Source organism: Phytophthora cinnamomi, assembly GCF_018691715.1.
Source record: "Phytophthora cinnamomi strain GKB4 chromosome Unknown Contig115, whole genome shotgun sequence".
NCBI classification, from domain to species: Eukaryota; Oomycota; class Peronosporomycetes; order Peronosporales; family Peronosporaceae; genus Phytophthora; species Phytophthora cinnamomi.
In genome coordinates this window covers 2,003-27,810 of record NW_027151048.1, presented here as the reverse complement: position 1 = coordinate 27,810, position 25,808 = coordinate 2,003, and the positions used below count along the sequence as shown (strand labels likewise).

Sequence of the window (25,808 nt, the reverse complement as noted above, 5' to 3'; positions counted from 1 at the left end):
CCACGAGAAGTAGACTCCAGCTTATTTATCCTCATGCTGCCACAGGATAGCAGTGCCTATAGACTAGATGTTATTTGCAACATGTATTGTGTCTTTTACCTATTCGTCTGGGGTAATTCTAATGTTCATGGCTAATTCACACGCTAATTACGGGCTGTCACTCCGTGACCGAATTAGGAGTGGCGATGTGAGGAGAAGTTGAGGCGGAATAAGCTACCACAGTAATCAAGACCGGGTAAGAGGGAGGTGCAGTAGTGCATTCGGAACGGCGGTTTGCTATAATACAGCAATGTCATTATTATATTTACCCGCCACCGTATTCCCGTCGATATGTCATCGAGGGAGTTGGGGGATCGGTTACAATCCTAGGTAGAATTGGCCTTAAATTAGGGCTAGTCGCCCTTTTAAGGGTCTAATTCCGTAGGAATTATAATAACAGCCCCGCCAAATTGCCGCATTTCCAACACGCCTATTGGTGTGCCCTACTTGCGCCTCATCACCAATACCAACCTGTTTTATAAAAGAGATGTATAAATCCTCCAGGGAGTAGCATTTTTCAACCCCCCCCCCGATGGACGTGACGACGACGACTTGTGGTTGGTACAGGCTATCGCTGCCTTGTTCATCCGGTGCGTTACCTGGAAGGTGCTTCACGATCAGGAGCTCAGATACCACCCGGCTGAGAAAGAAGTCGTGGCCTTGCTCTGGGTTCTCAGCGTGTTCTACACGATGTTGGTTGGAACCAAGTGTCTATACCCGATATTCGGTTCTGAAATGGTTGTTCAGATCTCAGTCCTTGGGAGGTCGCTGTGAGCAGTGGGCTGCTCGCCTACCTCCGTGGCCGTTAGAGGTTCACGGAGAAATGAGGATGGTCTTGCTGCAATTTTGGGAGCTGGGATTACCCCCCGGGAGTAACTCGATAAAATCACTGAGAACCTGATCCCAGCTAGGGGACGTGTAGTCCGACCCCCGTCTATCAGTCTGGATATGCTCGAAGCTGATTACGACGGATGGCTGCTTAGTTTCGACGGAGTAGCCAAGCTCTCATTTCGGCGTGGCAGCTCTGGGTGCATTATGCGGAAGTTGCCATCCTGGGATGTTGTTGAAGCTATGGGGTTTCCGCTTTGACGACATCACGGTGAATGAAGCTGAGTATCATTGTCTCGTTGAAGGTACTCGCATAGCGTTGGAACGTGGGATCTCAGATTTAGTCGTAGTTGGAGATTCTTGCAATACAACAAGTTCAGGGCCTGATCCAATGTCTGAACACCAAGCTTCCGTTGTTGCTAGCTAAGTTCGAGTCTACGTCTAAAATTCAAGTCGCCGAGGCTAGTCCATGTCAAGCGAGAGTTTAACGCAGCCGTGAATTATCTCACATCTAAGACACTTTTCGTTAAGTGTAACGAGGTCCCAGCCAATTCTAGGCCACGACCCGTCAGTCAGAAACCCAAACCCTACCACGTACCGGCCCCATGGCATCTCAACCATGGATATTTGTTGACCCAAGTCTGGGCTTTGTACAGAATGCAAGTTGGACTGGCTTGATCAGGAAACTGGGCTCTGTGGACGTCAAGATGCAGCAACCTCGGACCACAGGTCTCAGATTTGAATTCAGTCTGGGGCTGAGGTCTGGGATTCATTCTAGAGGCCACATGTCTGGGGTTTCAGTCCTTGAATCTGGCCCTGGGTAGATATCTGTGCTTCGGCCTTCTGAATCTGTGCCTTGGAGTCACTTGGTTGCTTAAGTCTCAGATCCCAGACCTCAGATCTAAATGTTTGGGGTGCCTAGGATCCTGAGACCTCGAACGTCTGAGCCCTTGGGATGTGGAGCTTAGTCTGGGGTTTGTCTGTGCACCAGACCCAGCAACGAACGCGTGAACTGGTATTGGTTCTGAGATGATCAGTCTGGGGCCTGGGAAGAGAGCCTGGCGTTCGGTGTCCGATTTCATCTCGGCTCTGGGGTGCCACAGCTGGGATATGAAATCAGTATCGTAATTTTGACCCAAGATCAGATTCTTGGGTGCAAATCACGAGCATTCCGATTACGCCAGGAACTTGTGGCCTGGATTGGCCGGAATTGGTCTGTCATCACTTGATTGCACTGATTACTCTGGGTACAAATCAGGTGTAATCCGATGTCGCCAAGATCCAGGCCTCCGATTGCCTCATATCCAAAGGCGACTGGTCGGGCCGAATCTTGTGTGCCAGACACCAGGCACCGAAAAGTCTCAACGGAGCGACCCTCGAAAAGGCACCCGCCAACTTCAATGACCAACTACCGCAGATCCCAGACCGTCCCTACAGCTAGCACCATGTAGCCACTTCATATCCCAGACTGCGAAGTCTCATCCTAAGTCTGGGAGCCACACCTCAGACTCTCAAACGCGTTCTGGGCACGGGGGCAGTCGCTGGCTTTCATCCAGTCTTAGCCCAGCTTCCGAGACTCCGCCATCATAACCCAGACCTGGGCCATATCTCAGCATCCCAGACGCCAAGTCTCAGAGTCTGGGATAACGCCAAATCTCAGACCAGCTCCCACCTAATACTCGGGTCACCGATCACTTCCGCGCAGTTTTCCTTCCGCATCTCAGACTCCTTACTTCCGATTCTGAGATAACACCGTCACTCAGACTCCAATCCCAGCTCCCAAACTCTGTTCACAATTGCCGACTCTCAGCTTTGGCTCAAGTTCTGAGACTCCCAGGCTCAGAATCTGAGCTGGGGCAAAATTCAGGTCGTGATTTCATATCCCAGCTGTGGCACCCCAGAGCCGAGATGAAATCGGACACCGAACGCCAGGCTCTCTTCCCAGGCCCCAGACTGATCATCTCAGAGCCAATACCAGTTCACGCGTTCGTTGCTGGGTCTGGTGCACAGACAAACCCCAGACTAAGCTCCACATCCCAAGGGCTCAGACGTTCGAGGTCTCAGGATCCTAGGCACCCCAAACATTTAGATCTGAGGTCTGGGATCTGAGACTTAAGCAACCAAGTGACTCCAAGGCACAGATTCAGAAGGCCGAAGCACAGATATCTACCCAGGGCCAGATTCAAGGACTGAAACCCCAGACATGTGGCCTCTAGAATGAATCCCAGACCTCAGCCCCAGACTGAATTCAAATCTGAGACCTGTGGTCCGAGGTTGCTGCATCTTGACGTCCACAGAGCCCAGTTTCCTGATCAAGCCAGTCCAACTTGCATTCTGTACAAAGCCCAGACTTGGGTCAACAAATATCCATGGTTGAGATGCCATGGGGCCGGTACGTGGTAGGGTTTGGGTTTCTGACTGACGGGTCGTGGCCTAGAATTGGCTGGGATCTCGCAACATTCCGGTCGACCTAGCAAGGACAACGACTGCGACATCCGCGACGACTACAAGGGTGGCAGCGCCGCCACCACTGACCGCTTTACTTCGCCACCAACAACAGTTGTGTCTCGATCTACATCATCGCCAAACGTGAGGGCAACACCAGCCCTGCCACCGACGGCAGCAACACTGATTCTACCAGTGGCACCGTTGCCGAGCCCAAGAGCTGCGTCGGAGATTCCAAGTCCAGTGACGCCGCTAGCAGCAGCGGCAGTAATTGTGTCGGCCACAACAAGTGCGTTTCCACCGAGGCCAGCAACGGCAGCACCGCCACCACCAGCTGGAGCACCTACATCGCGCTCCCGAGTGTCGCCGTCAGTGACACCAAGTCCAGTCCCGCCGCTAACAGCTAGAGCAGGAGCTGTGTCGGGTCCGAGAGCAGCGTCTCCATCGAGATCACCCACGTCGCCTCCACCAACGAGTCCACGAGCTACGTCACCGCCACGAACGGCGGCATGAATGCCAATATCGTCGCCTCCAGAAGCTGGACATGCACCAGCGAGCACACACACGCTACCGAGCCCAACCTCCGTGTCGCAGCAAGCGACTGTTGGGGGAGCTACATCGAGCGTGACAGCGGCGTCACTGCCGTCTCCTGCGAGTGCGTCACCCACCACCAGCTGCATCACCATCACCATGCTCCCATGAAGTACCGTTGGCAAGCCATCCAAGAGCGGTGACGTCAATAGCAGAAGTAGTGACATCAAACCGGAGAACTACGTCTCCGTCAAGGTCAAGCACTTTGGTGCCACCTGCGAGTTCACCAGCCACATCGCCATCGGTAGCATCCCCTCCAAGTTCGAGACATTTTACATCACGAGGGATCCCTAGGACTACGTTATCGCAAGAGAAGGCTGCACTACGTTTCGCATCAGAACCGCTGTCCCAGCCGGAAACGGTTCGAACCATGACTACTATTTTTGGCGACGTAAGGGCGGGTGCAGTACGACAGTAGGCCGGTCGAATGCATGGCAATGCTGGTGAAGTGATCCCAGTTGGAGGTTTTTACCTAACGGAGACATTGATTCCAATTGGACGTCAACGATTTATTCCTCGACGTAGGCGCGGGAGTTGATAACATGTTAGAACAGGTAGTGCTTACAACCAACGTCCGAGCGTGCATTGGAATTGAACTACGGGCGGAGTTTTGCGAAGTTGGTGAGGATCGTATCCTACAGTCTATGCGAAATTACCCCCACCTACACAAAGTACTCCTGATAGCAGGGGATGTAACAAATGCAGCTATATCATCGAAATCACCGATATGTCAGGCTACAATAGTATTTGCGAACAACGTTTTGTTTGAAGAAGATGCAAAACTGGTATCGTCACGAGAACTATGTGTCATGTCTAATGTTCGATTAGCTGTGGTAAGTTCTCTAGTTTGGCCAAGTTATCGAGCACCATGCATGCAACCTTTCTGTATCAAGTATAACTTATCAATAAGCTTGATGTCCCATGCAGTTAGAGATCAGGATCACAGTTGCTTTACATATATCGACGCTAGTACTAACGTAGCAAATACAGCTTCTTGTTGACAGTATTTCGCAGACACCGTCGCTCACGATGCTGCTTCAAATTATGTTCGTGATAGTAGTCGTGTCATAGCTACCGAATATACGGGCTAAAGCATGGTGAAAACGTCGAAGCTCTCGTCGACACTGCGGTAGTAGCCGCCGCTTCCGCACTGACGGTGACGCTCGTGGACTCAACGCAGCTTGTTATTCTTCAGCGACGATGTCGACACTTGTGGGCTCGATGCTCTCGCTACTGCTGTGACGCAGTTCATGGACCCAGTGGTAGCACCTAAGTACTCGAATTTGGCCCACCGATAAGTTCGCCTACTAGATTCGTCGTAAACATTCTGTGCGGGTCGCGCACGGTGGATTCTGGCGTGACCAAGCACCTAATCAGGAGTGCATTCGATCGAGCTACATCGACCAGAGCGACAGCGAGTTTATTATGCAACCGCTTGTAGCTATGTCCATTAGCAATGGAGGACCTTCCTCTTATTTAGTCCAATCTGGCCACCCCTTGCATGTTGCGGGTGTACTCATTGATGCATGTAGGCGCTAGAAATTCTAGGGCCAGGCTTCCGACTGTTTGTCTAACCGCTGCCATCGTGGAGGCATCCGCATTGGACACCATATGCACAATATTGCCATCACATCAGGACCCCGCTACCACTGCATGTTCTCGGGACTCTGCCTGACGCTCTCGCCACGTTTACACTTATCGTCTTTGTCAAGCATGGTGTGACCGGGAAAGTGTTTGCTGTTGATGCGAGTGGTACCGCGTCCATACAGTCCTTTCAGGCGTTGCCCCTGCAGTAGTTGCACAGATGCATAGTTGTTGTCCATGTTTGCCACTCGATTGGACCCAAACATAGGCTGCACCACTTCAAGAACGTGTTAGCGGATTTTTGACACTTCTTCCAGCTCCTGGCTCAGCGCCTGCACCTCCACGACGCCGATGACTCCCCGCAAACGATCTGCACTGTCGTTGCGATAGCCGTGCAGCTTGTAATTGAGCGCAAACCTACGTGAGGAGCAGCATATCATGTAGAGCCTGAAATGGTATTTGCGGGTAGGTTTAGTCGGGTTGAGCACGATCATGTGACGGCTCTGGTGCGAGTGGCAAGCCACGCTCGCTTCGTCTAATGCAACGTCTCTCCCTACCACGACGTATTTGTCGCCGGTAATCTTCAACAAGTTCAGAAGCGGTCTAATTCGGGCGGTGGTATGTTGAGCAAGATTCGTAGAAGGCGGGTTGAAGCATAGGCATCGCCGCAGTAGTTTTAACCGGTTGAGCGACATAACACCATCTGATGAAGTTGTTGATCCACCGAAAATTGCGTCTTCAGGCTGGGCACCGTAGGTTGCGTACTCCCCTCTGTCGTTTAAGGCCATGAGTAACAAAATGCCCAGGAAAGACATCAATTCGTTCATCGCGAATGGTTTTGAGATTTTGACGTGATGAAGGTCAGCGTACGCGTTCGTCTCATGCAGCACCTGCTGCCAGAAGTTCCGCGGGACGTACTAAAAAAAAGCTGGGGCTTATGGAGTGCTCAAATGTGACGATACTCCGGCCGAAGGTATGACAGCGCTGACCCATCTCATAAAGGTCTCGCGGTGTATACAAGGTATGGTTAGGCTCGAAGCGCATGTTACGAATCGCTTCTACTTCTTGCAGAGTCGTAGGAAATAGGCCGACAGGATCGTAAGCTTCATACACTTCTGCTTCTTGAAGTTCGTGTTCATCATCGATTTGATTTTGTTCAGATTCATCACAGTCGAGTAGTACTTGCCAGTCTTGATTGGCTTTTTCCTTTGTCAGCGATCAGTAGTTATCAATTCCATGCTGAATGGCGCCGACTCTGATGGTTTCAATGCTGCTTTGAAATTCAGTGTCGAGCCACAGAATCTGAATGTTGCCCTTGGCTCTCTTGGCGGAGCAACAGACTCTGCCAACGATATATGCCGTACTAGCAGGTCGGTAAATTTTCTTGCTCACCCAGGGCTCTCTTGAGGGGGAAACGCCACGAACTCGCCGATATACACGTGTTGAAGAAGTCGAGGCGGTTGGGGTTCGTGGTGTAGAAGGCTGCATCCGACGCTCATTTTCAGCTCGAGCACTCACCCCAGTCCAGAAGGACCGGGGTTACGGCCACGACCACGTCCACGACCGGAGGCACCACCTTCACTATCGTCGACTGCTTGGTCTTTAGCACGCCCTGCTCCGGTCCACCTGCAAGTTGCAATGCCCAACGATAGCTTCAGCTCATGCAGCACCACATCCATCTTTTCCAGCCACAGTTTACCTTCCACAATGACAGCGTCGGTAGCATTCCCCGACTTCGCGATTGCACCCATCGATCCTGCTGTTGGTTTGAAAGAGACATTGGAATTATTCCGTACAACTACAGCTTAATCCAATAAAATACACAGATCATTAGCAGACACTACCCGACCAGATACAGTGTTTTGCCTCAATAGCGCAGCCATCACATCTAATAACCTCGCAGACTATATATAATCACCCTGTTTTTCACGAACAGCAAGATTCAGCCAATCACGCCATCGACAGTATGGTTCCGCCAATCAAATTACCACAACCGAGGACATAGGGGAAAACGTCAAAACAAAAAGCGTCACACTCATGTCATTGCGCGCCAAGATCACCTTGGTCGGTCGGACCAAGCTTTACCTGGTCTTGGCTACGCCACGTGCAATCTCGCTACGGGATTCGCTGGAAGAGAGCTCACGGCGAGTCGGGTGCGGTCGACTTAGAGGCTGCAGCGCCTGAAGTTGAGCGCTTGCGCGGCATCATTGCGACCTACTCCCACTCGTAGTCGACTAGTAAAACCTCTGTCACCCCATTTACTTGAGAAATTGTATACAAAGTACGACTGCGCTATTGAGGCAAAACACTGTATCACCTAAAGATACGCGCCGTTAGCGTGAATGAAATGCAGCACGGCGTCCCCGCAGAGTAGATAGTCGTCGTTTTCAACTCCACGTGGATCGCCTCCAAGACGAATGCAGCGGTAGGGGGAATCCAGGCATCGGCCTCCTAGTGGGGGTCTTGAGGTCCATCCTTCTTTGCACAATCTGAGCTACACCTGCCTCAACTCTAGTACCCCGCCAAACCCTGTCACTACCAGAAGGCCACTTCGCCGCCGGCACACCGCCTCTTGCGCTTGTTCTTCCTAGCACCAGCCAGCGCTTCATCAGCGTTGCACTTTGGCATTGGTCTTGCGTTTTCCATCCAGTTCCGCAGAATTTATAGGGAGCGGGTGCGAAATCTGAACGCCGAGATGGATCGTCGCATTGTGATAGTTTGTACAGGTTCTATAATTGGTTATTCTAAGGACCGATCACCTACACGAATCCTGGGTTATACATTTCTAAAGGTCACCACAAGTAATCCATTATCTTTGTTCGGGACATGCATCGCATACAATACTCTACATGAATACATCCATCGCGCCCACACTATATATTAAGCATAGTAAATGTGCATATCGTATAGAAACGTACAAATACCATTCATAATAGACGTTTAACGCTCACACAAGGGCCGATTACGCCAGGAGTTTGCGCCGCTTTGGCGAATTCTGCAAGAAAGAGGGATACCCCAACCCCTTTAAAAGCGCTTTGTTGAGCTTCCAGGGGTTATCGTTGTGTACATTAACCTTCTTGCCACAACCGACTTCTGCCGGTGGCCGCCGAGAAACTTGACATTACACCAGACCTGAGATGCTTGTAGGTGGCCATCCACACGACCGTTGGTTGTTGGAGAAGGCGGCAGATGGGCAAGAAGTCCCTCGTGGAAACCCGGCACGGTCCGCTGCCATTACCCAGATTTTGGCAGGCCTAAGTAAAGCGAAGTAGCGTGAAAGGACTCCCAAGCGTGCGTCTCCGATGTCTCTGCCGATGCTGTCCCGACTGATGGTGGTTTTGCAGGACGAAACCATGTTCAACACGACAATGCGGGTGTGGTTTTCTGCCGTGGGTTCGCTTTGCTTCTACGGTATGTGTCGCATAAACGAAGTTCTGATCATGAAAAAAGATGACATCCAGCTGGGCCTTCAGCGCAAGTCTCGCACTGGTGGCAAACGGATTAGCTTCGGCTGTTTCACGATTCGTGATTAGAAGCCAGATCACGATCCACAAGCAAGCCGCACTTACTCACTTCACCACCTTCTAAAAAATGGGAAGGCTGCTGAGGCCTTGACATACATCCGTCAGTGGTTTGAACATGCATGTAGTGGGTCTAACTTGACTCACTACTTTAGCTTACACGTTGCGCAGCGTGTATGAGGAAGCGTAAGTACCTAGTAATTACTTAGGTTAATTATATTTGAATACACAAATATAATTTAACTTAGACAAGACTCCAAGTAGCTAGTTTAAGGTAAAATGAGAACTGTATTGTTTGTAAATTGACCTTCCTCCTAAATCTGCTAAAATCTGTTTATCATCTATGAAAGGGGTCGACAGCGGCTGGCTGTCAGAGCCCCGCTAATATGCATGTCTCTGATTGGTAGAAAGATGCTGCTTTCTACCAATAGGATCTTTGGGTAGGTGTGGACCACTCATTGTGGTGGCCCACTTCAATGTATCCATTGGTGTGGCTTACACCAAGGTGAGGAAGTATCTAAAACTTTTAACAGATATCCTATCTGTTAAATTCACAAGTGGCTTGCAGCCACTTGTACGTGTAACCCCGTTACACCATCCCCCTTAAGGTTAGACGCGCGGGGTCTCCGCACGTCAATCTTCGGAATTGACCATTCGTAAATTCTCCTCGTTTGGAGAAGAAATCCGCGCTCATTCAACGATGAGCGCGCCTCAGAAGAAGACTCCGAAGTCGGTGGGGAGTCATCTCTCCATCGACGACTACTTCGAACGCCAGAAGGCGAAGTGTGGCGACGTCGTCGACTTCGACGACGACGATGAAGATATGGAGGGCGAGGAGGGCTCGCCCTCAAAGCGCAAGGACTCAGTGTCGAGCGAATTGCTCGACCCTCATGCCAAAAACATTCGCCCGCGTGAAGGGGACGAATCGGACGCTTCGAGTTCGAAGCGTTCGCGTACTGAGAGCGATACCCCACTCGCTTCCGCTGGGGCTCTCAGTACTCCGCGCGCTGCGCCTGCAGCGCGCGATCCGTGGATGCCGTCCGCGTCCGAGATCGCGGACCGGTTTGGGAACTCGGTACCTCCGAATGAGGTGCCGCTGTACGTATGCAGCGCCATCAAAGATGACGCTGTGGCTGCCGAGCTGCACTTTCATGCGGAAACGCATCAAAGGCGCGATTACTACATCGGACTCTTTCATGAGCTACGATGGTTTCAAAGCAAGAAGACATCTTCTCGCAGCAAAGTGCCCGAATGGCAGGCACTTTGTCAAAGTTGGAACGCCTTTGTTGAAAACTTCAACAAGAGGCCGAGTGCTTACCGTGATCGGATTAAGCAAGCGCGTGATCGCTTCGAGACGAACTCGAAGCGTGGAAAGTTGGAGCAACGCCACGTTGCTGCGGAGGAGGCGAATGCGCCGTGCGCTGTTCCCGAGGGCTTTCAGTGCACGAAGTGCTTCCCAGGCGCGGTCCGCATGGGCGACCGCGACCTGAACGGGTACACGTCGTTCCGTGCGCCCGAAAGTCTCAAAGAGCTCCGTGCTAAGTTCTTAGCACGTGAGGGTTCGGGCGCTGGCGATGATCGCAGCGCTCCTATTACTTCCACTGCGCCAGCGCGTACTGCGCTTCGTACGCCTTCACCATTTCCGGAACGTCCTCCAGCAAGCCGTTCCGCGGCTCCCATGTATCTTGATGGGGAGGAAATTCTCTCCAACGAATACGAAAACGATCCCCTTGAGGGTTCGTTTTCGGGATACTATGGTCAACAATCCGCTCAACAATCCAGCGGGTTGAGCCGCGGGCGTCACGGATCGGCGGTGGCGGGGGTGGGAACACGCCCCGGGTATGATCAGCCTCGGGCTGATCAGTATGCGCCTCTCCACGACCGGGTGACCGCCGTGGAGCGTCTGCAGGGCGCTGAGTGCGCCGCCCTGAAACAGGAGCTGGCGAACCGGAAGGCCCAAGTCGCGGCGGTCTCGCAGACCGCCTCGAATATCCAGGTCGAGCTGGGGACCCAGATGAAGGGGTTGCTCCAGCGCGTCCGCGCGCTGGAGGAGAGGTTGCTCGTTGCCGAGGCCAAGTCCTCCGCTTTTGCCTCGGCTCCTGCCGAGGCTTCGGGTCAGCCGAGCTAGATGGCTTGTGCTGCAGGTATGGCTTCAGCCGTCCGACGTAAAAGGTCGGATGGAGGCGCATGATAGACGGTATGTCTAGCGTGTATGCGTTGCCGTGCCGTGCCAACACCGTGAACGGCCCGATGAAGCGGGGAGCAAGCAAGCTTGCTCCGAAATCCGAAACTGCATGTTTAGGCAGGTTTTGTGCAGCTAACAAAACTAATGAACCAACTTTAAATTCATTTGTGTTGCCTCTGCCCACATTGTCTGCGTTCAGCTTCTGTTGATCAACAGAAGCTGCTATTGTGTCTTGGACAAACCGAATTACGGCTTGTCTTTTGGTGATGAAATTGATTGCATCCGAGCTGAAGTCATTCAGCTCGCTCTCCGCTAGAGGCCCGGCCTCTGCGTGGTTCTTCGCGGTGTCTGCGCCCTGCGCAGACCCGTGGTCTTTGCCCTTGTTGGTGGAGGAGTCTGCGCCCTGCGCAGACTCATGTAGTTTGTTCGTTGTTGCAGCTGACACTGTGCAAGTGTCAGCGGTTTTCTGTGGCTGCTGTATTGCAGTCGTAGATCCTCCCCCACTTAAAGTGGGAGCCATCACTCCGAGTAAACTCGTTAGACGTGGATGCCGCATGGCATTCACATAAAACGGTGTATGCCCGGTCGAGGCATCTACCGAGTTGTTGATGGCGAATTCTGCCATCGATAAGCACTCGCTCCAGTAGTGGAACGAGTGAGCGTAGCTCTTCAACATATCGACGAGCACGCGATTCACACGCTCGGTTTGACCGTCCGTCTGCGGATGGTCCGCAGTCGACATTGAAAGTTGGCTCCCAAGAAGTGTAAACACTTCTTGCCACAGGTGCGCTGTGAAGCGCGGGTCTCTGTCCGACACGATGTCGGACGGCATGCCATGGTGTTTGAACACCATGTCGACGAACAGACGGGCCGTCTGCTTCGCGGTCACTTCTGCCGGCACCGCAGCAAGATGTACCATCTTGCTGAAGCGGTCGACGAAGACCACAACACCGGTATTCCCTCCGCTGTCCGGGGGAAGACCAAAGATGAAGTCCAAAGACATGGACTTCCAACACTCCGACGGAGTCGGTAGTGATTGTAACGGAGCCTGCGCGAATGGCGCAGGCTTTACGCGTTGGCATACCTCGCAAGCACGGATGTACTTGCGCACCCACTTATACTGGTGGTGCCAGTAGAAGTCGCGCGTGAGAAGGACGTATGTCTTCTCACGTCCGAGATGTCCCGCTGTCGGGGCATCATGATATTCGTACATGATCCTGAGTCGCAGGTCATGGTCATTCGGCACGACAACGCGGACCGCGTTGTCGTCGACTGCATTATAAAGAAGCAGTCCGTCGTGCACCCGATATCGGTGTGCACGCGCACGAAGGTGTTTGGGCAGCTTCTGACGAGCCTTGTCAGAAGGCGCTGTGCCATAGGCCAGCAAGCGTTTCGCGTCCGCGTCGTGCGCGTACGCGGCCTTCACATCATCCAACAGGGACGATGTGGGTTTGCTTGATCGCATGACGTCAATGGCATTGACGTCAGCAGCTTCCGCGTAGTCCGGCCGACGTGATAACGCGTCGGCCACTACATTCAATCTTCCGGGTTTGTATTCGACCCGGAAGTTATATTCCGCAAAGAATGAGAGCCATCTCGCCATTCTTTGTGATATATGTGGCGACTTCACTGGAGTGCGCAGTGATGCAAGGTCGGTGTAGACCACAAACGGTCTACTTCCAAGCAAATACACTCGGAACTTTGCGAGTGCATGTTTCATGGCAAGGAGTTCCTTGTCATGCACCGGATAGTTGCGCTCAGCTGGCTTCAGCTGACGCCATTGGTAGTAGACGACGCGATCACGGCCCTCGTGATCATGCTGCATCAACGCACGTCCGATTGCGAAGTCGGATGCGTCGCACACTATGTGGAATGGGTGATCTTGGTCTGCCACTGTCAAGATCGGCGCCTCAGGCAAGCCCCGCTTGACTGCGTCGAATGCCTCTTGACAGTCAGTTGTCCAATTCCACAACTTTCTTCTTAAGAAGCTGTGACAGCGGGCGAATCTTGCCCGCGTAATCCTCCACGTACTTGCACAAGTTCGTGGCCAAGCCAAGGAACTGTCTCAGTTCCTTGACACTTGAAGGCGTTGGCTATTCATTAATCACTCTGAACTTTTCCGGGTCAGGGCGAACGTCATTTTTCTCTACGAGAAACCCGAGGACGGGTATCTCGCTCGCCCCGAAGATACACTTCTTCAGGTTCGCGTGGAGCTTATGCTTTCGCATAAGCTCAAGTAGCTTCCGGAGATGCACCCTGTGCATCTCTACGTCGGTCTTCCCGTCCACAGCCCGGCTGTGGATGAACACATCATCGAAGTAGCTCGGTGCGAAGTCGCGCACCGAGCGCAACAAGTGCGTCACGCACCTGTTGAAAGTCGCAGGGGCGTTCTTAAGCCCCTGTGGTATTACTAGCCATTCCCAGAGCATGCCGCTTGGCGTGCTCACTGCCGTGAGAGGGATATCGCTCTCACGCATTAGGATCTGATAGAATCCATCTCGTAAGTCGAGAGCACTGTAAACGGTGCTCCCGGCCATCGAATCGATAATAACATCGTTTCGTGGTATCGGCGTCTGGGCCGGTACCGTCGCATCGTTCATCTTGTTGCAGGCATGAACGATGCGCCATCCGCCCTGTGGCTTTTTGACACAGAACGTCGGAGCACTGTGCGGGGACTTCGATTCCCGCACTTGTTCAACTTTGCGACGACTTTCAAAGAAGTCGTTGATCGCCTCCACTTGATCTCGCGGCAGTGGCCACTGCCGCGTGACACAATACTTCGTGCCCGGCACGAGATCAATCTCGTGCTGAATGCACTTATCCTGCGGAAGCTCCGCAGGAATCTCTTCCGGGAGTACGTCTTTGTACTCCCTCAACAATTCGTAATAGCGACTCGACTTCAGCGAGTCCCAGCCTTGTTCCTCGAAGCGCTCTCCGCTTCGTCTTCGTACTGAGAGTGTCTTCACTCTCAGTGGTACTCCCCATGAAGAGCTGCCTCCGCTCTTCGCTCTCGCTCTCCGTTCTTTCGCTGTCCGAAAGAACGCACACTTGCTCGATGCGTCCATCGTGCAAGTCGCGCGTGAAGCGCTTCCAGCTCACAGTTGGAAGCGAAGTCAACTCCGACGCCATCGTCGGAGGACTAGCGAGTTCCATCTCACGATACTGGAATCCAGTATCGGTGCGCGTCAAGACGCTTAGCGTCTCGACATCCGGCGTCACCGCCTCAGTCTGCCCAGCAGACTGCTCTTGATGCGTCTCGGTCCCGGACCGAGACTTGCGCAGCGTTCTCCGCGTGTGCCGTCTTCTTGTTGTGCGGATCCCGGCTCCGCACAGTTGTTCTTCTGGTCCACGGCCGCGCGGTATCAAGCCCAGCTTGACCGCATTTCCTTCGTGCAGCCCGGCTGCACGGTAGTGTGTCCCTTCACCGGCAGACCCTGTCTGCGGGCGCGCGATATCAAGCCCGGCTTGATCGCATGGCGCTTCGTCGTGCATCCCGGCTGCACGACAGCATGCAAATTGCGTCAGTGCGGTACGTTTGCAACCGTCCGCACTGTTTGCAGCGTCAACTCCCGGAGTTGACACGCCTTCGTCACCTCGACGCCATTCATTGGCGGAGCCCCTCATGACCGAAGGTGCGTCGGCTCCCGGAGCCGACGCGTCGTTGTCGACCTGACCACTTCGGGTCAGGGACTGTCCCTTACACGCTTGAACGTGGGTGTTGGTTCCCGCAACCAGCACATCATTTTCTTCTGACGTCGACAGCATTGCTGACGTTGGTTTCACTTGTGTGCGCCCTCGCGTGCTTCCTGGGTACTCCGGGACAGCAGCATTAAGCGCTGTCTCGGCTGGCGAGCCGCGTGCACCTGCTGGTGCGTGCGCTGCGGTAACAGGGCCATCGCTCTCTGTTCCGCTGTCGCGGCCGAAGCGCACGAGCGTGCGCTTCTTCCAGTCTATCACCGGATCATGCCGTGCAAGCCACGGCATTCCCATTACCACGTCGAACTTATCGTCCAGGTCCAGGACGATAAAGTGTTCGACAAACACTCGTTGTTAGTACGAGAAGCGCACGTTCACGACGCGCTTCTCGGTCTTTACGATGGCACCTGTTGCCAGTCGTACCTCCAGAAGACTTCGAGGTGTATCTACCTCCTCGAAGTCAAGTCTCGGCAGGCTTCGTAGTCGAACAAAGTTGTTCGACGCGCCTGAATCTACCAAAGGTCGAAGAGAGTCACTCGCTCTCTTCGAGTAAACCTTCAAGATGACTAGGTTCGGCCTGTCATCTTGTTTCTTGCAGTGAGAGCTGGTCTCACTGGGGGCTGCAGTCCTCAGTGTCGCGTGCCCGATGTCGGCACGCGCGACTGCATTACCAGTAGGGCGCCCCGCGCCTACTGGATGTTCGCATTTTTTGTTGGCCCGCGGCGATGCCTAGCATCGCCACGACGGCCACCTCCAGGGGGCATGGGAGCTGTGCACTCCCGTGCAAAGTGACCGATCCTTCCGCAACGGAAGCATCGCACGTTGCCTCCCTGCTGCTGGTAACCAGCAGTTGTTGCGTTCGAGAGGTCCATTGGTTCTGGACCTCCCGTCCTCGTTACTGGGGCGGTTGCGGCCTCGGCACATTTGTATGGAGTTTAGCCTGCCTGTAGTGGGTCTAACTTGACTCACTAACTTTAGCTTACACGTCTCGCTACGTGTATGAGGAAGCGTAAGTACCTAGTAATTACTTAGGTTAATTATATTTGAATACACAAATATAATTTAACTTAGACAAGACTCCAAGTAGCTAGTTTAAGGTAAAATGAGAACTGTATTGTTTGTAAATTGACCTTCCTCCTAAATCTGCTAAAATCTGTTTATCATCTATGAAAGGGGTCGACAGCGGCTGGCTGTCAGAGCCCCGCTAATATGCATGTCTCTGATTGGTAGAAAGATGCTGCTTTCTACCAATAGGATCTTTGGGTAGGTGTGGACCACTCATTGTGGTGGCCCACTTCAATGTATCCATTGGTGTGGCTTACACCAAGGTGAGGAAGTATCTAAAACTTTTAACAGATATCCTATCTGTTAAATTCACAAGTGGCTTGCAGCCACTTGTACGTGTAACCCCGTTACAATGCACTGTCGTGTAGGAACACGCGCTAAATTATATATGGCACACTTTCCCTACCAACAACACCCACCGAGTCACCGAAGACTCAATGGGCTTGTTAGGGTTAGAACCGGAAGGCCCAGGAACTTTCCCTTGCACCGGGTTGATGTTTCCCCTGTGTACCGAACTTCCGCTAGTCGACCGACGGAAGAGTCAGCGTCACTAGCCACGAGCAAAGGCTAGCACGCTCTCGCACACAAAATATACGTCGCAGGCCCTCAGAAGGAAGGGTCCCGGCCTTTTACGGCGTGATACGAGGGTGCCGGAGCTATACTCCGGCGGGAAGAAATAAATGGAGTGCGCTCTCACTCCTCCAGTTCCTGGCGACGACTCGTCGCTACCAATACACCGGCCACTAACTCTTGGCCCTGCTAGGGATGAACACACGCTACACTAGTAGATGTGCCCACCGACAGTCATAATCCTACCTACCAGGTTTACCTTGAGCTGCAGGTCGTTCACTGCAGGCACTGGTGTCGCCCTTGCGTGGTTGGGAGGATAAGCTGTTCTGTTATTGTTGCCCGAAGGCTTATCTGGTCTTCTCTTAAGTTTCCTATCGATCAATACAAATATCAAGTATAAACGCGTCCGTTTTTGGACCGCCAGTTGTAACTCACGACTCTTCGGCGCTTTCTCTGCGACGTGGCGGCGTTGCCGACGACTCAAACGGCCGCTGAAACGCCACCGACGACTCGGGACAGGCGCCGACGACTCATAGGTTCGGATCTTGCCAGTAGGTTCGCCCCGCACTTAACGAGCTGCAACCGCCCGCTCTTGACTTGGGACCGTCGACGAGTCATCGTCACCGGCCTATTTAGGCCAATCAGCGATCAGGGAGTTTAGTCCAATGACTGGCGATGGGTTGTGACTTGCCAGTTAACGCCGGCGCCTCGAGTCTTCTTCGCCCCTCGTCCCGCCTTTGGGTTTTGGCTTTGGCTTCATTTCCCGATACCACAACTGCCCCCACCGCGACTCGAGCCGCGTGCTGGTGAGCGTCGGGGTGCTCCTGTGCCATGGTTGGTTCTTCGCGCGCTGCCCAGTCCGCCGTGAACTCGGCCCTCAGGGCTCTCGGTGTATCTCGGTCTTCGCTCCAGGTAAGCCGTCTTCTTCTTGTTCTCTTGCCGTCTTCACTCCTAACCCGGATCTTCGTATCTCGGTCAGTCTTCGCCAGGTCGAGGAAGCTCGCTTGGTGCTGGTAGTTCGCCTGCTGCTCCTGCTCCCTCGCAGTCGGCGGTGTCTGAGGATGAGAGCGCTGCTGAGTCGACGGCCAGTTCGGCCACGGTGAGTTTCCTGTCGTCTTCACGCTTTCTTGTTAGCTTCACGTGGGATGCTGATGCCTGGCGGCTTTGTGCGTCTGCTTCCCAGGTTGTCTTGTCATCTCCGGAGTTGGGCTCACTCGCTGTTGGCGATGCGCCGAGCCAAGCTTCGCTGGACGCTTCCGCTGAGTCGTCCGCGTCTCTGGCTACCTCTCCGGCTGTTCCTTCGGTACGTCTCGTTGACTGGCACCTTGATCTTGAGCTGCTCTCGCTTACCTTCACAGTTATTGCCTTCGTTTCTTGTCATTCAGGATACTTCCCTGGTTGATGTGCCTGTTGGTAGTGCTACCGGCGACTCAGTTTCGATCCAGTCGTCGGAGCTAGCTGCTCGGTGCTCTACTTTGAGCGCTGATGCCAGTCGTTCCACCACCGACGACTCGCTGATCACGGTGTCGCGTGAGGCCCTTGAGCAAATCGTCATGGAAGCCAGTGCTGAGGCGTCGGAGCGCGTGATCGCGGTGTTGGGTCCTCGGTTGGATCTCATCGGTCGTCTCAATGTCACTCTGCACCAGGGTCCCAATATTCGTGGGGACCGCCACGTGGGCTCTCGCTTGGCTGCTGCTCGCTCGCTGGAAGACGTGGTGGCGGCGGCTCAGCCCAACATGGGGGTCCACGATGACGTCAATCTGGATTTGGCCGTGATGCGAGGTCAGTTGCACTCCGCTGAAGCTGCGCGTGCTGCCGCCGAAAACTCGGCGATGAAGGAGTCGTTCAAGCACGAGAACACCATGGTGTTCCTCAAGCAAGCGCGCGCGGAACTCGAGCACTCCAAGAAAGAGGTCAAGCGTCTGCGGGTCCTGGAGGCTCACTACCTCCAGGAGATGGAGGGTCTTCGTGGAGCCGTGGATGCGCACACCGAGACGGCCGCCCGCTTGGAGAACCGCGTTAGAGTTGCTGACGACGAGTGCAAGCGTATGGCTCTCTAGCTCACTCGCGAGCAGACGGTGTTCAAGGCTGCTGTGGCGTCGTTGACTGCACAAAGCAAGCGTCTTCACGATCTTCTGGCTCGCTTGGATGCCGGCGATGACTCGTCGTCGACTCGCCTCCAGCGCCGAAATGAAGACCTTCAAGAGCAGGTGAAGCGGCTCACGCGCGCCAACAGGACTCTTCGGGCGCATGTCAAGTTTGAAGACATGGATCCAGACGTCCTCGTGCTGATCTCAGAAGGTTCGTACTGGTCGTTGTGTTGCTGGATGTGCTGGCTTGTGTTCTGATTCTGCCGATGACTCATGCTTTACAGGTTTGTCGACTGGCGAGTTGAACTGGGACCTGCTGGACATTAGCCACGAGACTCGGCGGGTCCTCAAGGACATGCTGGCCAATGCGGATCCGTCTCGAACCGAGGATGCCATTGCCGTTGACTTGGCCCGTGCTGCTTTCCTGGAATCGGACTCTCATGTTGAGTTGTCGTCGGAGGAGCGGTCGGCTGAGGCGAACAAGACAACGCCGGGAACTCGTGCTGCCGATATCGAAGCGGACCGGGCTGTGCGCGCTGCGCAGATTGGTTGCTCACGCAAGCGTTCCTCGCAAAGGGAAGCTGGTTCTCATCATGTTCGTCGTCGGTCAAGCTCTGTTTCTCGTCCGGCGTCGCAAAAGCGGGTTCGTTCCTCGTCACTCCGTCGCAGTCCGTCCGCCAGTCGCCCGGGCAAGAGACCTCGCCGCCCCGCCGAAGACTCAGCTTCCGCTGTCCGTGGCTCTCGTACGTCTTCTTCCCGTCGAGGTGGTAGCCGTGAGTCTTCGGTGACAGCTCCTGGTGGTTCTCGGGCTCCTTCTCAAGATGATGAGCGCTTGGAATTGGAGGTGGAGGTTGTCGAGTCTTCCGGAAGTGTTCCTGCGGCCGCAGAGTCTCCGCTCGCGTTGGCAGTGCAAGCCCCGAGTGCTTCCAGGGCTTCGTCGTCCAAGGGCAAGTCGAGGCGGAAACCCCAGGGGCGATGGGCTCGTTCTCAGCGATCTACTGGTCCGCCCGCTCGTGCCGCCTTCTCCGGGGCCGCTGCCAAGTCTTCGTCGGACAGCTCACCCGTTGTTCCTTCCCGCAAGCCGTCTCGTGTGGTGGAGTCATCGGATGAAGATGCTGTTTCGTCGAGCACTATTTCTCCTCCTTCCGAGCAAGTTCACGTTGATTCTGGCGCTTCTCTCGAGTGGTTTCCGGACACTGGTTCGGAGGCGGAGAATTTGGTCGTTGGATCAGTGATTGAGTTATCGGTGGGCGTCCCTCAATCCTCTTCTCTCTTGGAGCTCCCAGGTTACGAGTCGTCGGGAGCTATCTCAGGTGCTGGTGTGGAGCCTAAGAAAACACCTCCTGTCTCCCCGAAGACTCACACGAGTCACCATCGACAACCCGTCGTTCTTCCGTTCCACGCCAGTCTGCGTCTTACGGAAGCAGCCGAGTCGTCGCCACTTCGTCGTCCACCCCTGGGTCAGATTCCAGCCCCCGGCGTCATCCGATGGTGCCGTCGCCGGCGCGGAGTCAGTTACCCCTCGTCCGATTTTCCAAGCAAGTGGCTAAGTGGGCTGTGCCGTACATCGAGCCGCCTTTTACGCGTCCTGGGGCTCTCAAGTGCTGGACCCAGATGCTAAATGCTCGGTTGCCTGCACCGGTGCCCCGGGATCTCCGAATTATTTCCAGTCCTGAAGGCATCGCGGCATTCGCGGATTACAAAAACCCTGATCATCCGTGGCAGAAGCATCGCCGGCGACTCCCGTCTCAAGCGTGTCTTTTTGACACTTCAGAGTTTGATCCCGACTCCAAGGTATCCCAGCGGGCTTCGCCGATGACTCGAGTGATGGGGTACTGGAGCAATTTTCGTGGGAGCGGCGACTCGGACAACGTCGACCTTGGCTTCTCGCTTTGGGAACGTGATCACTGGATCCTTCCGAAGGCAGTGGAGACTACGTTCTCCGCAGTTGCCGCTGACTTGGACATGATGGACTGGACTGCCGCGCGGAAGACTCGGACGAGGAAGGACTTGGATACTTTGAAAGCCGCCTGGTCGAGGTACGTGGTCGAGCGCAACAAACGCAGTGACCGTCTCCGCGCCAAGGTGGTCCCCTACATCTGGAAGTGGGGCAGCAGCCAGGATCCTGGTTTCTCGGAGGTGAAGCCCGAGTTCATGCTTGAGCCGACCATGCCTGGGTATTCTCTGGAGTACTTGCCTTGGGAGCCCAAGACTGCCGACTGGTTGAGCGAGGTCGCTGCCCTGGATGCTGCGGAGCCTTGGCGGAACGGCTGGATCGATGTGCCGGAGCAGCACCCCTACAACACCACGTTCGTCCCATGCAACCCGTCGGCTCCGCTCTTTGTCCCGGCTGGTTTTTCGCGCGTCGATGTTGGTCGTCGAGTTGTTCCAAGTTCGTCGCTGCAGCCGGGTGAATTGAGCTCAGAATGGGTGGCCGAGTTTGGTGGTGGTCGCGTTCCTGCTGCGTCTGAGTCTTCGCCGAATGCTGCGTCAGTTCTGGGAGGACCAGTTCTGGATGCTGCTGGTGGTTCCGATGACTCGAGCTTGCTTGGTGTCTTGGCTCGGGCAGCCGTTGCCTCCGATCCTGATTGAGTTGAAGTCGGGTTCAAGCGAGTCGTCGGCAGCGTCTTCTATCCATTTGGTTTTCGTTTCCAATTCCGCTTCTGAGTTGCCGTTGAGTTTGGCTGTCCGTCTTGGTAGCGTTTAATTTTCAAATGCAAAAAGGTAGTACTGCAGTAGCTGTTTTCGTCTGTGGTCTTGGGCTGCGTTGCCCCAAGTACAGGTCGTCATGGCGGTGACTCATAGCCACCTAGTCTTCGTCGGCGACTTGAACCATCTGCAGGCGCTGTTCACTTCGTTTTCGCCGTAGGTAATCGTAGAGGAGCCCTCCACAAGAAAGGTTAGCGGCTGGCTCCCACGTTGGTTCATCGTAGCCGACCCATTTTACTCTAAACTCGCGCACTGCTCTTTCAGTTCCCGTGGACAACGGCACACGGTCGTCGAGGATGGCTTCAACTTCATACTCTCCTGCCACGTGGTCTGGCTCCCAACTATCTTCAGGGAGCAGTTCTTCGTCAAAGTCTAGTCGCGTGTCGTCGACGAGTCCGGGCGCGAGGCGAGTCTTCGGTCGATCTCCAAACTCATCAACCAGCTTTAGTCGGGATATATGGACGACTGGGTAATATCGGTATCCACTGCGGTCCGGTAACTCGAGTTCGAAGGCGTAGTCTTCGATCTTCTTTTTTATCCGGAAGGGTCCATGCCACCGGTGTGCCAGTTTCTTGGTAAGGCCGGGCTTGACTCTCTCCATGTACAACCAGACCCTGCTGCCGACATCGAACGGGACCGGTAGCATTGATTTTTGGCCTGCAATCGGCTCATTTCCGCCAGTCTTCGGTGGACCCACCCCGTCCCGAGAGACATGTCCCCCCTGTCCCACAAACGGTTGGTGCGGGGCACCCGCCGACGACTCGCGAGTCGTCGGTGGCACATGCGTACTTGGTTTGAGCGACAGGTGATTTGGGACGGGGGTGTCTTGTCCCGTAGACGGTTGGTCTTGTGCCGCCGCCGACGACTCGTGATTCCGAGTCTTCGCCAGTATTGTCTTCTCTTTCCGGCTGAGTTTGGCGTTGTGTTCCCGGGCTCTGCGAGTCTTCTGGTGGCTTGGTATTCCTTGGCCATTTCCATAGCAATCTGCTGTTGTCTGTTGACTTCGCGGCGCCACGCCAGTGCGTCTGACTGCTTTGGCGTGCCGTGTCGGAGCGAGGATGACATGGCTTTCAGCGTTGACTGGGCATCCCACCCGTGCACCAAGTAGAATGTTGTTTCCTTCCGAGTCGTGTCTTGTGAGTTGTTGATGGCGAAGACTAAGCTCTCCACGATCTCGTCCCAGTCTTGTTGGAGCGGGTCTTCGGCGTATACCTTGACGGATTGCATTACAGTCTTGACTGACCGTTCCTGCTGTCCGTTGGCTTGCGGCCGGTAACTCAGCGTTGCTCGGGACCTTGACTGCATCATTTCTGCAAACGCTTGGAACACTTCGCTCATGAACCGTGGGTCGCGGTCATGACGGATAAGTGATGGCGCGCCGAATCGTCGGTATATGCATTCTTCGAATGCTTGTGCCACCTTGAGTGCGCTCGTATCCGCCATGGCTTTCGCAATGATGAAACCCGTAAAGGAACATTGGAAGAGTAGCAGGGCTGTGTTGCCCCTCCGAGTCTTCGGCAGTGGTATCACCAAATCCATAGACACTAACTGGAAAGGTCGTTCCGCCAGCACGTTGCCAGGAGAGTATCCCTTCAGTTGGGGGCGGCTCTTGCTGGTGCTGCAATCGGGGCACGATCTCACGTGCTTCTCCACGTCGGTGTAGAGTCCCAACCAGTAGTAATCTCGCTTGACTCGCTGGTAGGTTCTCACCACACCCTGATGGCCGCCTTCCAGCGAGTCATGGCAATTCTGGAGCACTTCTTGAATCATCGTGGTGGGTACCACCAGACGCAACGAGATCTCCTCTTGCGACTCAGCTTCACGCCGACGACTCGTTCCCATGTAGTGTAGCAAATTGTCTTCCGACAATACGAACTTATCTGCGATTTTCCATGCATCTCTGGCGGCTCGGTATCCAAGTTTCTCCACATCTCCGCGTAACAGGGTCTTCAGGTTAGCCCATCGCAATTCTTCGTCCTGAGCGGCAGCTATTCGTCGTCGTCTTTCTTCTTGGACTTCCACAGGATCAATGTCTTGTGCGTTAGGAGCTGCTGGTGGAGCTTGGGTCGTTTCCGGGGGTTGAATTTCAGGAGGTTTCCGGTTAGGTCGAGTCTTCGGCGGTGACTTCGCCTTATCGTGTGTGAATCGGACATGTTTTTTCTTGCTCTTGGTCTGCGCCCGAGTCATCGCCAGTAGCATTCCAGGTTCTGGACGTACGAAATCAGCAAATGTCTTGCGTTTCACGGTCGAGACGCCGCTCAGAGTTTGAAGAGAGCCTCCTGGAACCAGGTTTTGTGCTTCTGATCCTTGCGGCGGCGACTCGTAGATCACTTCTTGTATCCGATTAAGTCCGGCCAACTCTGCTTTCCGGGTTTCACTCAGAATGACCTTGGAAACTTTTGACTCCAAGGCTTCTGTTGCCACCGAGTCCGCGGCAGCATTGTATTCGCGTACCACGTGCAGGTATTTGACTGACCGCAACCGTGCTGTGATCTCCTTGTGATGATTCAGCTGTACCATCAGTGATTCCTTCCGGCAAGCTATCACCCCTAGGGATTGCTGGATCGCGAGTCTCGAGTCTCCCACGATCGCTAAGTCTTCGGCGACGTGTTCGATCGCGGCGAGAACGCCGTTGTTCATGCCGGTGTACTCGGCGATATTGACTGTGGTTTTCTCGAGGTAAGCGTTCGCTGCAATAACTATTTTCCACTCCGGAAGGCTCCACACGATCCACGAGCAACTGCCGTAACCACCGTACTTCTCAGTCTTCGCTGACCCATCGAAAGAGACCACGAAGCCTGTATGAGTCGTCGGTAGGCGTGCATAGAGCAAGTTTGGGTCCATGCGAGTCGTCGGTGAGCCTTTAGTCGGCGGGGCAACCAGTTCTAATGAGTCATCGAGATCCACGAAGTTGGTCACCGTCGACTGGAGCAGCTGGGTGAAGGCACAGTCCTTCTCCTTGACTCGTTGGACGATCAGGTGCCACGGGAGAGCAATACCGCAGGTGTACAGCTCTCCCAAAGAGTGACTTTGACTTGGTAATCCACTCCAAGGTGGAGAAGCGAGTGTAAACTCGTATTGTCCGTCCCGCCAACTGAGTGTAGCAAGCCTTCAGCAGTTGCAACAGTGCTAGCACCTCTTTCTCCGCCGCATGATAGTTCATCTCGACCTCCTTCAATACACGTCCGCAGAAGCGAACAGGGTGCAACTTGTCATCATGCAGCTGTAGCAGCGTGGAGCTTAATGCCCACTCGTTTGCGAACAGCATGATGTGCACGTCCTTGGTGCGGTCGAAGTGGCGGAGTATCGGCGCTGCCGCAACCTTGTCTTGGAGAGCTTGGAAACTCCGGCGGGCAACTGTGAGGTCACCCTCCGGCGCGAAATCGTCTTCCTTCAGCTGGTACAGCGCCGCGCCGTAGACAGCGAAGTCTTGGATGAAGCGGTTGTAATAATTCAGCGCACCTAGGAAAGACTGCATTCCCTTCTTCGTTCGTGGGAAGACAGCTTAGTGATCGCGTCCAGCTTCTTCGGATCGGGCCGAATGCCGTCTTTTGACACTTCATGGGACAGAAAGTCAACGCGTCCTTGCACGAAAGTACTCTTGGTAAAGCTGACGCTGATCCGGCACTCTTCAAAACGACTGAGGAGCCGATCCAGCGTCGCCAAACAACTGTCGAAGTCTTCGCCACCGAAACAGATATCGTCCACGAAGGATCGCCGGTCGAACACAGGTACCAGCGACGACTCGTCGGCTTCGTTGGTCGTAAACATATCGGCTTCGGGGCTGTTAATGAGTCGAGTAATGGGTTCAGCTGTCTTCGAGTCATCGCGGGCAGCTGCAAACTTGGTTCGAGTCGTCGCTGTAGTGCCTGGTAGGCGAGGCGACGACTCGAGTCGCCGGCAGTGTTTTGCCGAGTCTTCGGCGGCCTTCATTTTTGCTGCAAAGGCGTTCCAGCCGCCCTTAGGTTGCACAAATCCCCACAATGCGTTATCTATCATCCGTTGGTAGATCATCGGCGCGTTCTTGAGGCCGAAAGGCATTCGTAGCCACTCGAAATGCCCCAGAGGACACACAAATGCCGAAATCTTGCGCGCACGTAGAGTCATCAGGATGGCCCAGAATCCGCTGGCCGCGTCGAGGGAGCAGAACCAAAGGTAAGTCTCCAGGTCCGTGAGCAAGTCGTCGACGAGCGGCATGGCGTACTCCAGGATTGCTGTTACCGCGTTGACCATCTTGTAGTCGATGCAGAGGCGGATGTCTTGGCCATTCTTCTTGAGGACAATGACGATTGGCGAGGCCCATGGGCTGTCCGAGAATGCGATGAGCCCTGCCTTGAGCAGTCCTTTGAGGAGTTCGTACAATTTCTTGAGATGCTTGAATGGGATCCGTCGGGCCCGCTGTTTGATCGGCGCATGCCCCTGCACATCTATGTCGCAGACAACGCCATATGCCGGCGGTGGGAGTGCATTCCGGCTTGCAATCAT

General features: G+C 54.3%; 1 protein-coding gene across 1 annotated transcript; it reads right to left on the bottom strand.

Moving 5' to 3' along the window:
- Nucleotides 1-3,371: 3,371 nt before the first annotated feature.
- Nucleotides 3,372-7,238, bottom strand: IUM83_19898 (uncharacterized protein; the record flags this gene model as incomplete). The annotated part of the gene is made up of 3 exons (XM_067944967.1): nt 3,372-3,850; nt 7,006-7,113; nt 7,187-7,238. 3 exons carry the CDS (start codon nt 7,236-7,238, stop codon nt 3,372-3,374), a joined length of 639 nt encoding a protein of 212 aa, XP_067781670.1.
- Between the last annotated feature and the right edge of the window lie 18,570 nt (nt 7,239-25,808).